This window comes from Prionailurus bengalensis, chromosome C2 (genome assembly GCF_016509475.1).
Source record: "Prionailurus bengalensis isolate Pbe53 chromosome C2, Fcat_Pben_1.1_paternal_pri, whole genome shotgun sequence".
Lineage (NCBI taxonomy): Eukaryota > Metazoa > Chordata > Mammalia > Carnivora > Felidae > Prionailurus > Prionailurus bengalensis.
This window is the reverse complement of record NC_057350.1, coordinates 68756000-68770208: the sequence shown is the minus strand read 5'-3', so window position 1 is coordinate 68770208 and position 14209 is coordinate 68756000. Positions and strand designations below refer to the sequence as shown.

Genomic DNA, 14209 nt, shown 5'->3' with positions numbered 1-14209 from the left:
ATGAGATCATGACCTGAGCTGAAATCAAGAGTGGGATGCTTAATAGACTGAGCCGCCCAGGTGCCCTGCATAGCTCTTTTCTTTACAATCAGTAAGAAAAAGGCAGCCCAATGGTGGGCAAGAGACTTGACCAGGTGTGTCACAAAAAAGGATATTCAAATATCAAACAAAAAGATATCATTATAGTGGCATTTATTTTTTTTTAAACGTTTATTTATTTTTGAGACAGAGAGAGACAGAGCATGAATGGGGGAGGGCCAGAGAGAGAGGGAGACACAGAATCTGAAACAGGCTCCAGGCTCTGAGCTGTCAGCACAGAGCCCGATGCTGGGCTCGAACCCACGGACCGTGAGATCATGACCTGAGTTGAAGTCAGATGCTTAACCAACTGAGCCACCCAGGCGCCCCATTATAGTGGCATTTAACTGCATATCCATTAGCATTTCTAACTTAAAAAAATTTTTTTTAGGGGCGCCTGGGTGGCTCAGTCAGTTAAGTGACCGACTTCAGCTCAGGTCATGATCTTGCAGTTCGTGGGTTCGAGCTCTGTGTCGGGCTCTGTGCTGATGGCTCAGAGCCTGAAGCCTGCTTCATATTCTGTGTCTCCCTCTCTCTTTGCCCCTCCCCTGCTTGCACTCTGTCTCTCTCTCCCTCAAATATAAACAAACATTTAAAAAATTTAAAAAAATTTTTTTCTTTTTTTTTTTTTAACGTTTATTTATTTTTGAGACAGAGAGAGACAGAGCATGAACTAGGGAGGAGCAGAGAGAGAGTGAGACACAGAATCGGAAGCAGGCTCCAGGCTCTGAGCTGTCAGCACTGAGCCCGACGCGGGGCTTGAACTCACGGACCGTGAGATCATGACCTGAGCTGAAGTCGGACGCCTAACCGACCAAGCCACCCAGGCGCCCCTAAAAAAAATTTTTAATGTTTATTTATATTTGAGGAAGAGAGAGACACAGAGCACAAGTGTGGGGGAGGGGGTGGTACAAGAATCTGAAACAGACTCCAGGCTCCGAGCTGTCAGCACAGAGCCCAATGTGGGGCTTGAACCCACAAACTGTGAGATCACAACCTGAGGCGAAGTCAGACGCTCAAGTGACTGAGCCACCCAGGTGCCCAGCATTTCTAACTTTAGAGACTCAGGCACCTGGGTGGCTTATTTGGTTAAATGTCAGACTTTGGGTCAGGTCATGATCTCACATGAGTTTGAGCCCCGCATTGGGTTCTCTGCTGTCAGCACAGAGCCCGCTTAGGATTCTCTGTCCCTCTCTCTCTCTGCCCTTCCCCCACTTATGTTATCTCTCAAAAATGAACAAACATTAAAAAAAAAAAAAAGACTAACATTGTCAAGTGTTGGTAAAGATGTGGAGCAATGAGAAATTTCATATCCTGCTGGTAAAACTATAAACTCATACAACCACTTTGGGGAAGTTTGGCATCATCTATCAAACCAGGAATATACTATAACCAACAATTCTATTGCTAGCTACATATCCAACAGAAATGTGTATAGAGGTGCATCAAGAAACATGTATGATAACATTCATACAGCATTGTTTGTGATTGTGACAGTTAAAAACTGTAAACAATCCAAATGTTCAAAAGCAGAATGAAAATTGTTGTTCATGCATACAATAGAAAGTCACACCAGCGTGCTGGATTGCTTCCATTTGCCCCTCCAAATCTCTCTACCCCTTTCTACCATGCTGTCTGGAAGTAAGGAGAAGGAATACATGGCCTGAATCATATAGTTCAAAAATAACCATAGGTACATGGTTATTTTTAAAGAAATGAGGTACCCTTATTCTGAGACTAGGGAGAAAGTGAGAAATTAGATATCGATATTAGCCATATATTTGATGATGGGGTCTTAATCTTCTTTATAAAGTATGGAGCAAGATTAGGATGGAGTCAACAAAGGAAGATTTTCCTTCTTTATTTTTCTGTTTATTAGCATCATTAATAATAGCCAAATAAATGTAAAATTCATGGCTGTTAACAAAACCCAGGAAGAAAATCAATATTATTTTTAACTATTTCAAAGGATTTTTTTTTTAAGTTTATTTATTTTTGAAAAAGAGAGAGAGAATGAACACGAGCCAGGGAGGGACAGAGAAGGAGAGAGAGAATTCCAAGCAGGCTCCATGCTGTCAGTGCAGAGCCCAATATGGGGCTCGATCTCATGAATTGAGAGATCATGACCTGAGCCAAGATCAAGAGTCAGACGCTTAACTCACTAGATACCCAGGCTCCCTAGGATCTTGCTTTTGCAACAATGGTATTGGATAATGGTTACCCAGGCCTTGAAGTTTAAACCAAGAACACGCAGACAATATTTACAATTTAAATGTACTAAAAATATCTCCAACATATAAAGAAATGAAATACTTACTTGACTGACATGCACTGGTGTTAAAATTAAGTCCAGAACTCCAGACCAGCCAGCAAATACACCAAGTGGTATGGCATATGCTAAAGCAATCATCAAAAATCTCATATTGCTGTAAATGAGAAAAGAAAATATCATTACAGATTCAAAATTGTGAATTATTTTTCAACGTTTATTTATTTTTGGGACAGAGAGAGACAGAGCATGAACGGGGGAGGGGCAGAGAGAGAGGGAGACACAGAATCAGAAGCAGGCTCCAGGCTCTGAGCCATCAGCCCAGAGCCTGACACGGGGCTCGAACCCACAACTGTGAGATCATGACCTGAGCTGAAGTCGGTCACTTAACTGACTGCGCCACCCAGGCGCCCCTAAACATTTTTTAAAGCAAGTAGAATCACTTTCTTCATGCCTTTATTTATTTATTTATTTATTTATTTATTTATTTATTTATGAGACAGAGAAAGAGAGAGAGAGGGCGAGCCAGCACAAGGTAGGGAGAGGGGCAGATGGAAAAAGAGAGAGAATCCTAAACAGGCTCCATGCTCAGCATGGAGCCCAACATGGGGCTTGATCCTATAACCCTGGGATCATGACCTGAGCCAAAATCAAGAGTTAGACACTCAACCAACAGAGCCACCCAGCTGCCCCTGAATTTAAATTCTTACTCATGAAAAATGTAAGTCATTTGGAAATTGGAACACCAGAATCAGAAATAGGAAATATTCAGTTTGTTAATAAATAGTTTGTTAATAAATTCAACGGTCTTTAAATTTTTTGTTTACATAAAAATAATCTTTTTTGTGGGGCACCTGGGTGGCACAATTGGTTAGGCGTCTGACTTCGGCTCAGGTCATGATCTCCTGGTTTGTGAGTTCCAGCCCTGCATCAGGCTATGTGCTGACAGCTCAGCCTGGAGCCTGTTTCAGATTCTGTGTCTCCCTCTTTCTCCACCCCTCTGCTGCTCATGCTCTGTCTCTGTCTCTCAGTAATAAATAAACGTTAAAAAAATTAAAAAAAAAACAACCTTTTTTGTTCATATTAAAATTGTCAAAGTTTATTATACAGATGAGTTATCAACATTATTTCATACAATGAGTAGGTATAGGTTAAATTACTATTTCTCTATATAAACAGAGTGGAGGGAAGAAAAACCAAAGATTAAAAATACATAACTTGCTAGTTTTATTATTTTCAGAGAGCAGTTTTCACTTTTGCTTTATTGATATTAAAGTTTGTTGGGGAGTCTGGGTGGCTTAGTCAGTTAAGTGTCTGACTTTAGCTCAGGTCATGATCTCGCGGTTTGTTGAGTTCAAGCCCAGCATCGGGCTCTGTGCTGACAGCTCAGAGCCTGGAGCCTGCTTCGGATTCTATGTCTCCCTCTCTCTCTGCCCCTCCCAAGCTCATACTCTGTCTCTTTCTCTCAAAAATAAATAAACATTAAAAAAAATTTTTTTTAATTTGTATTAATCAAAGATTTTAATAAGCAATACAATGCAAATGGCTCAAAACCAGAAAGGTATAAAAATATGGGGAAAACATGTCCTTCTTACCCCATTCCCCTCTTCCCACAATTACCAATGTTCTTGCTTTCTTGGGCAATTTCTCAGAAACATCTCAAAATATATAAGACTATGTATATACATATGTGTGTATATACATTAGTATATAAATATATAGTATTACATATGTTATTTTATATATGTACATATTAACATATATTCACAATTATATATATATTCTTTCCCCAATCTTTTTACATAAATGATAGTATGTTACAACCATTTGCTGAATTTTACTTTATTTTTTATTTTTTAACGTCTACTTATTATTGAGAGATGTATTATTGAGAGCCCAACGGACTGAGCTGTCCAGGTGCCCCTGAATTTTACTTTTTTAACTTAATAAGTCTTAGAACTCTTCCACAGTCAATACAGACAGAGCTTCCTTACTCTTTCTTAGAGCTGGGTAGTACTCCATTATGTTGGTATATAATTTATTTCACCAGCTCCCACTGAGAGAGATATATATTTTTATTATATATATATATTTTTATTATATATATATATAAATTTGCTCTTTGCTCTTACAGTCGTTTCACGTCTGCACTAGTACAGTTGGAGAATTGACTTCTAGAAGTGCAACTACCATGTCAAAAGAGTATGTGTATTTGTAACTTTAATCGATAATGCCAAGTGCCCTCTGCAGAGACTGTACTTCTACATTCCTATCAAAATGGTTAAAACAAAAACATAGTGATAACACCAAAGTCTGGTGAAGATGCCCAAAAACTAGATGACTTGTATACTGCTTGTGGTAAAGAAAAATGGCAGAACTACTCTGGAAAATAGACTGGCAGGGCTTTAAAAAAACTAAATATGCAACTACCATACAATCCAGCAATTACACTCCTAGGCATTTACCCCAGAGAAATGAAAACCTATGTTCACAGCAAAAACCTATATACAAATGTTTATGTATCATATCCAAAAACACCAACCAAACAAAAACAATAAAATCAACCCAGATGTCCTTTGACAGGTCAACAGTTACACAAACTGTGTACATCAACACCATGGAATACTACTCAGTAATAAAGAGGAGTAACTACTCATACACAAAACACCCTGGATAACTCTCTAGAGAATTATGTTTTTGTTTTTTTTTTAATTCTAGTTAGTTAACATACAATATTAGTTTCAGGTGTAGGATTTAGTGATTCATCACTTACATACAATACCCAGTGCTCATCACAAGTATCCTCCTTAATGCCCATCACCCATTTAACCCATCCCCCCCACCCCCCTCTAGTAACCCTCAATTTGTTCCCTACAGTTAAGAGTCTGTTTCCTGGTTTGCATCTCTTTCTATTTTTTAAACCAATCGCAAAATTTATGTACTATATTATTCCATTTATATAACATTCTTTAACTGACATTATAGTAATGGAGAAGAGATCAGTGTTTGCCAGGGGTTAAGAAGTAGATATGGCTACTAAAGGACAAAAAAAGGAATCCTTGTGGTGATGGAAATGTTCTGTACCTTGACTATCAACAGTTTTGTAAGATATTATCATTGGGGGAAACTGGGTAAAGAGCCCACATTATCTTTCTGTATTATTTCCTACAACTGCATGTGAATCTGTAAGTATCTCAAAAATAAAAAGCTTAATTTAAAAAATGTAATAAAAATTACATACTATTAACATTAGCTAGGAAAGTCCAAAATCTCGGGGGGGGGGGGGGAGGAGGAAACAACCTTTAAGGGCATAGAAAATGATCTAAATAGATGGAGAGATCATCCATACTGTCAACTGATCCCAAATTAATCTATAAATTTAATGTAATCATTATTAAATTCCAGTTGAATTTTTTTAGAAACTTAAGAAACATGCTCTAAAGTTTATATGGAAGAAAAAAAGTCCTTGGAAAGCTAACTTATCTTGTAAAAAATATGAAAAAGGAAGCCCTTATCCTACCAAGATAAACTAGGGTGCCTGGGTGGCTCAGTTGGTTAAGCATCGGACTTCGGCACAGGTCATGATCTCATGGTTCATGGGTTTGAGCCCCGCATCAGGCTCTGTGAGCCTGCTTCAGATTCTGTGCCTCCCTCTCTCTCTGCCCCTCCCCCACTCGCACTCAGTCTCTCTCTCAAAAATAAATAAACATCAAAAAAAAAAAAAAAAAAAAAGACAAGCTGCAGGGCCATAATAAAAGTAGTATGGGAATAGCTCAAGAACTAGCACAATGGAGGAGAATAGAGGGCTAACAAACTGCTAACAATTGTTCAGTAAGTAGTGCTAGTTTCTTCTATGGGAAAAAACCCCAAAACTCCTGCATCATTAGATAACATCACTTACTAAGGTAGATTCTAGGTGGGTTGAATACCTAAATGTAAAAGATAAAACCAGAAAGTTGATAATTAAGGAGTCCACCAATAAAATTTGTAGGCAGATGAAAGAATGGGAATAGATACTTGGAATTTTTTAATATACAAGGAGCTTATACCTAGAATATGTAAATCGTTAAGAAAAAGATAGGAAAACAATTACCATTAGGAAATGGAGAGAAGCTATGAAGAGGAATTTATAGTAGATGAAACCCATAAGGCAAGCTATCACATCATGAGAGTCTCTAACTTATTAATGCAAATTAAACAAAAGATATATTAGTTCATATCTATTAGACTGGCAAAAATTAGGAAGATGAATCATATCAAGTTTGGTAGGCATGCAGGGAAATGGGCACTGCTGATCGAGGTATGGATAAGGGGAGGCATTTTTTAGGAAAATCTGGCAATACTTGGCAAATCAAGCTTAAAATATCTTATGACCCCACCATCCTCCCATGGAATCTATTTTCCAAGGAAATTCTCAGGTCCATGGTGACTCATATTAGAATGTCATTGCAGTATTTGTGATGACAATGAATTGGAGGCAATCTGGACACATAGCCAGAGGGGGTACATAAAATGTGAAGGTTTCATACTACAGAGTACAAAAAAAAAACCCCACAAAAAACACAGCAATAGGGATGCATCTTGAAAATGGAGTGCTGGGGCACCTGGGTGGCTCAGTTGGTTAAGCGTCTGACTTTGGCTCAGGTCATGATCTCACGGGTCATGAGTTCAAGCCCTTCATCGGGCTCTGTGCTGACAGCTCAGAGCCTGGAGCCTGCTTCAGATTCTGTGTCTTCCTCTCTCTCTGCCCCTCCTCTGCTTATGCTGTCTCTCTCTCTCTCTCTCTTGAAAATAAACATTAAACAAAATTAAAAAAAAAAAAAAGAAAAGAAAATGGAGTGCTAATATCACAAAATGAGAGCTATCCAGACATCATGTGCCTCCTGATGGAAAAAAGTAGCATCACCTGTGAAGTAGTCTTGTAAAACCAAATAAAACTCCAAATCATAACATAGCTCTAACAATTTATAGAAAATACAAAGGACAGAGGAACATGGCAAACTCTATCACAAGGAGGCAATCAACAAAATCCAGACCTTGGGGACAAAAGAGCTGGCTCTTCTATAAATGAATTACAAGGAAAAAAGGGAGATAGAAAGGAAACCTATAGGTTATAAGGCATTTGAACCAAGTGCAATGCATGAACCAAATTTGGATTCTGACTCAAATTGTTAAAAAAACACTTATGAGACAGTTGGAAATTTAAGCATTAACCTGAAATTAGCAAACTAGTGTTAAAAGAGTCCCCACCTTTCTAACATATATTACACATATTGAAATGTTTATGGCTGATTGGTCATCTTGGATTTGCTTCATAATACAAGAAGTGGAGGAGTGGGTGGATTACAGATGAAACAATATTGGGTATAAATCAGTGACTGTTCCCATTGGGTTATGGACATATGGGGGTTATACTATTCTACCTTTGTATATTACTATAACTTCCAAAAATGAAAAGTTATTTTAAAAAACCATATATCATTTAGTGAAAAAAACTCAGACTGAGTACATGATATGCCATCATTTGGATAAATTAAACACAGATGCTACAAAACATGTATTACAAAATAAAATTAATTAATTAAATAAATGAAAAGTAAAGATTAAATGCATTTGAGAGGTAGCCTGGGTAGGGGGAGGGGAATGGGAGTGGGAAATATAAATAAATGAACAAATGAATAAATGAATGAATAAATGCGTTCCTGTGCCCTGAAGAAACACGTCAACTCGGCTCTCCACTCTTGAAGTCTAAAAGGCAAAGACAACAACCACTATCATCAAACATTAAAGTAATGTATAAAGGGAGAGGAAGGCTCACTCAGGTTACACAGGTTAAACACATAGTAAGACGTGGGAATCATGTGGATAATAAATAAGTAACAGCGGTGAAAACTTTGGAGCATAACCAGTGATTTTGTTGTTTCCCCAGACAAGGGAATTAGAATCTAGTTAGTTATTCTGATTAATCCAGAAAGTAATGACTTCAAGTGTCCTTTGAAAGGCCAGAGAAAATTACATTGATAGGCTAGGGGAATGGGGCATGGCAGGTCCAAAGAAGTACCCTAGAGAGCCTAAAGGGAGAAGCAGGCAATCCTGCAGAATAAACAGACACATAATGGAAGAAACAAAGGAATGTTAGGTATTGGTGAAAAGGGTTTTTTATAGAGAGGAAAGATCTTATCCTTTATAGTTCAAACAGAGAATAAAGATCTCAATGGTAGAGTAATTAGAAGCAAATCCAGGGTATATACTTTGGTCAGAGTGATAATTTTAGGTTGTTTTTCCTTGTCAGAATAATTTTTTACCTAACTCCTTAGCTTAAAATCTTTCAGTGACCCCTCATTTTCTATAGACTAATCCAAATTATTAGTATGGCATAATATAGCCTAAGCTACCTCTCCAGGCTTATTAATTGGTATCTAATCTCTGGTGTTGTATAGAGAAAAACTTAAATAGCATTTAAAAACCCCATCATTTTAGGAGTGCCTGGGTGGCTCAGTCGGTTGGGCATCTGGCTCTTGGTTTCTGCTCAGGTCATGGTCTTGCAGTTTGCAGGTTCGAGCCCCATATCGGGCTCTGCACTGACATTGCAGAGCTTGCTTGGGATTCTCACTCTCACTCTCTCTCTGCCCTCCCCTGCTCACGCTCTTTCTCAAAATAAATAAACTTAAAATAACCATCATTTTAAACTGTTATTTTACAAATATGTGCCACTGATCACCATTCAATTTCACTAATATTTAATTTGCCTCTTACATGTAAGGCAAGATACTAAGTGCTGTAGACATGTGTTTTGTTGTTGTTGTTGTTGTTAAAGTAGGCTCCACGCCCAGTGTGGGGCTTGAACTCACAACCCTGAGATCGAGTTAGATGCTCTACTGACTGAGCCAACCAGGCCCCCCTGTAGAGATATGGCTTCTTCTTTTTTTAAGTTTATTTATTTATCTTGAGAGAGAGAGAGAAGAGAGAGAGAGAGAACACATGAGTGGGGGACGGGGAGGGAGAGAGAGAATCCCAAGCAGGCTCTGCACTGTCAGCACAGGGCATGACATGGGGCTCGACCCCACAAATGAGGATATGATGACTTGAGCCAAAATCAAGAGTCGGGTGCCTAACTAACTGAGCCACTTTGGTGCCAGGAGTTGCAGTTTTTAAAAGCTTTTTTCTGTACTCCAAAGCAAGAAATATATTATTTTGTGATCTACCCACATACACAGACATAGATTCTGAAACAAAAGTCTCACAAAAAATATGTATGCTTACTACAGGTGATACAATAATATTTCCATTCTAATTTCATTCTACTTTTTCTTTTCTTTTTTTTTTTTTTTTAAGGTGGTCAACCTACTAAATTAGTTGGCTGTGAACCAAAGTTTGAAAAACAATGTTGCATGGCTATGTTGTCTAACTTGGTAGCCACTAGCCACATGTGGCTATTGAACACATGAAATGTGGCTAGTGCAACTGAGGAACTGAATTTTTCATTTTATTTCATTGTAATTAACCTAAACCAAACTTAAAAAACAGGAGCAGTGAAAAGTACTTTCCCATTAATTACAACTTTATTTTTGTTTTGGTAGGACTACATTTCACTTTAACTGCACCGGGTAAGATTTTATTGTAATGTGTGGGTGTAGCATGTGTTGTTTCTAGTATTACAACCTACCACTGATCTTGGTGTCGGTGAACTGACTCAGTTCTCAGTATTTTTGTTCCACATAGAGGTAACATTGTACTTTATTTGAATATCTTATGAAAAAAATAAGAAAGTAGAAGAAAGTATGTTGTAAATTTCACAATGAATGGGAACTGCAATCTGTTGCAGCAGAGCAAAATGAATGCTGTGTAAAAAAATTTAAAGACCATTAAGTGGATAATAATAAGGGACGTGTTCAACAGATACAGAGTAAATTTTATAGGAAGCTCCTTTTCATCAGTCAAAAAGGAATAAAAAAAAATTAGTTGTCCAAAACCGGAATTAAATGTCCAACAAACATTAAAAAACAGTTTTTTAAAACAGATCAGACTTATAACTTTGGCCAGTTATAAAACGGTTTGGGTTCCTGCACAAAAAGAAAACCATTTTTAGTGTTGATCTGGCTGTCTTTCATGGACGCGAGACGCTAAAAAAACTTCCATGCTGTTCCGCCATCTTGGATCCTCCAAAAAGAAAATCATTTTAGATGGAGAGATGGTAAAAGAAATTGTTATGTTAGCTATAATTTTGTTAAAAATGATAAAGAAAAAAAAATTTATATCTATTTTATGGAAGTAAAAGATCTTCCATTAAAGCCCCAACAATTGCTTGTAGAATATAAGATTTTTCAAATATCAACGATGTGTTGATTCAAAATTTGAAATATTGCAAAGTTACTTTGAACTTTAGATAAGTAGTGCAACATGCGAGACTGCTCGATGAAAACTTTTTCAACTAAAAATTTAATGAAATTAAATTTAATGAAATTTCAATGCAGACTATTTCTAATGAAAATCTAGCATCTGAATTGTGATATGCTTTAAGTGTAAAAGTATACAACTAGATTTCAAAACTTTGGTTCGAATAAAAGAACATAAAAAAATCTCAATAATTTTGAATATTTATAACATATTAAAATAATACTTCTGATATACTGGGTTAAATAAAATATGCTATTAAAATTAATTTTACTGGTTTCTTTTACTTTTTTTAATGAGGCTATTAGAAAATTTAAAATTACATATGTGGCTCACATTACATTCCTACTGGACAATATTACTAAAGTGGCTATAAAGACATAGTTCTTGGCCACAAGGAACTTACCACTGATAGGAGGCAGAAAAAAAAGAAGAGAAAGAACCAACCAGAGAGTTGCTGATGAATCAATAAAAATTCATCACAACAAACTGAGAAAAAAATTCAAAAGATAAGTTCTAGCAGCCCAACTGCAAATCATAATCACCAGTGATAGTCTATATATTCAAAGAATTAAATTTAGTACTGGGCAATTGAACATTCCAGGGTAGAGTATAATAAAATTACAGTTAAGTTATATCAATAAAATAAAATAGTGAGTTTTAAAAGTATGATCCCGGCATGAGATGATTAATTTTAGGGGAGCTGTAAATAAACCTTATATATTTTATTCACTTTGTACTGACTAGTACTTGTTTATTTTAATGTGAACTAAGAAATACATAATGAACAAAAAACTTAAATATTATGAAAAATATAATAAACACATAAAATCCATGATTCCACAGATACTATTATGTGATATTTCCTTATAAAAGAAAATTATTTCAATAAAAGTTTGATTTTTTAAAAGATTAAGTTAATAATAGCATTGGTGGCATGTAGAAAAGGCAAAACTTATAGAGGTTTTAATCAGTATTTTATCAATTATTTGCAATCAATTTGCAAAATGACCTTAACTAAATGTGAAATTATCTTGAAGGTACTGATCAAAACCACTCAGTGACTTAAAGTATATTTACCTTAATAATCTACAAAAGCTCCGCCGATAACTCAGTCGCTGGCTAGCTGCAGCAACACTGGGAGGAAGTGGAGGCCGGGGTGGGAAATAAGCTAGTGTTGCAGAAAATAGTAAGCAGACAACTCCAAATTCTGGGGGTAGGGAAGAAAAAAAGAATAAAATGTTAACCAGATAGCATAAAAAGTTCAATGTTTCAAGTATTTACTTATCTAACAAATCATCAACTAAGCTCTATGCATATAAAGATAAGCAAAGTATCTAGCCAAGATAGTTCAGTCTTGTGGAAAAAAAAATAGATATGTAAAGATATAAATTTTAGCCCGTGGAAAGTCAGGTAGGAAGTCATACAATGGTATACCACATAGATAGAAAGATTGAGACAGTAAACAAATATTATTCTATGGAGAAAACATGAAAAATCAACAGTACTGTACTATAAGCCTTTGAAACAGATCTAAGTTGATTAATAAGTACTGTAATCAGAAAGAAAGTATATGATACAGAAATTGTAGGAACAGGCTAGGAGAAGGGTTTTGTTTTTTGTTTTTTTTAAGGTTCTTTATTTTTTTTTATTTTTATTTTTTTATAATTTTTTTTTCAACATTTATTTATTTTTGGGACAGAGACAGAGCATGAACGGGGGAGGGGCAGAGAGAGAGGGAGACACAGAATCGGAAACAGGCTCCAGGCTCTGAGCCATCAGCCCAGAGCCTGACGCGAGGCTCGAACTCACGGGCCGCGAGATCGTGACCTGGCTGAAGTCGGACGCTTAACCGACTGCGCCACCCAGGCGCCCCTGGGTTCTTTATTTTTGAGAGAGAGAGAGAGAGAGAGAACAAGTGGGGGTGGGACAGAGAGAGAAAATCCCAGGCAGGCTCCACACTGTCACTGTAGAGCTTGATGCAGGGCTAGAACTCACTAACTGTGAGGTCATGACCTGAGCCAAAGTCAGATGCCTAACTGATGGGCCATCCAATCAGTTTAATTGGTTTATTTGATCAATGACTGGATATTCTGAAGCACAGTTTAGGAAAGACTGAATTTATAGGCTGTATGGGGAATTTGAACAAAACAGGAAAGCATCCAAAAATAAGAGAGCAAAACTTAACGAATAAAAAGACTCGCTAATATAGAATATTAAGCGATTAGAAGTAAAACGAACATCCAAACAATGTTAGTTTGGCACTATTAACAAGGAAAAGTTCCTTGGAGTCCTGATCATTCCCTCCAGAGTTTTGGCACATGTAAATCCCAACTTCTGTTATGTCCAATTTAGTAGAAAAGCAAGACTCAAATAGAAAAGTTAAGAAACTTGGAATAGAGACCTGCCTGTACCATTAATTAACGTAATTTGGATGAATTCTTTATTCTTTGTGGTCAATAAAGGGACTGGACTAAGTGATTTCTAGAGTCTTTTCAGTTGGATACTTATGAGTCTAGGGCTATTATATTCTGAGCAAAAGGTACAATATTCCTATAAGGCATTTAACCATAGAAGATGTCTTTGTTCTCTGTTAGACTGAGGAGCAATAAGAAGATAATGAATTGCTTTAATTTGCAGATCTTTTAATTAACAACAATGAATGAGCATCTTCTACACACTTATTGACCATTAGTATTTCTTCTTCTGGGATTGCCTTGTTCACATTCTATTGACATTTTTGACCCATCTTTCTGTTGACCATTAGTATTTCTTCTTCTGGGATTGCCTTGTTCACATTCTATTGACATTTTTGACCCATCTTTCTGTTGGCATTTTTGCAAAGAGCTTCAGAGATACACTTTTTAACGTTTATTTATTTTTGAGACAGAGAGAGACAGAGCATGAACGGGGGAGGGTCAGAGAGAGGGAAACACAGAATCTGAAGCAGGCTCCAGGCTCTGAGCTGTCAGCACAGAGCCCGATGCAGGGCTCGAACTCATGGACTGCGAGATCATGACCTGAGCCGAAGTCAGCCGCTCAACCGACTAAGCCACCCAGGCGCCCCCAGAGATACATTTTTTAGTATATTCACAGAATTGTGTAACCATCACCACAATCAATTTTAGAACCTTTTCATCATCCCCCAAAGAAACTCTGTATCCATTCCCCATTCCCAAATCTCCCAGCCCTAGGCAATCACTCGTTTACCTTCCAGTTTCTATGGATTTGAGTATAATGGACATCTCATATAAATGAAATCATACCACATGTGTGGTCTTTGTAACCAGCGTTTTTTACTTAGCATAATGTTTTCAAGGTTCAAGTATGTTGGAGCATGTATCAGTACTTTTATTCTTGTTCATTGCCAAATAATATTCCATTGGACAGATGAAGTACATTTTTTATTCAGTTAGTTAATAGACATTTGGATTGTTTCCACTTTTTGGCTATTATGAATGATGCTAC

General features: G+C 36.9%; 1 protein-coding gene across 1 annotated transcript in view; it reads right to left on the bottom strand.

Moving 5' to 3' along the window:
* The window catches only part of SLC49A4 (solute carrier family 49 member 4), an 88141-nt gene that overhangs the window by 45564 nt on the left and 28368 nt on the right, over window positions 1-14209 (bottom strand). The window contains exons 4-5 of the mRNA XM_043594325.1: window positions 11822-11951; window positions 2396-2504 (exon numbers count right to left, since the gene is read on the bottom strand). Coding sequence (XP_043450260.1) covers window positions 2396-2504; window positions 11822-11951 — 239 coding nt within the window. The remainder of the gene's footprint in view (window positions 1-2395; window positions 2505-11821; window positions 11952-14209) is intronic.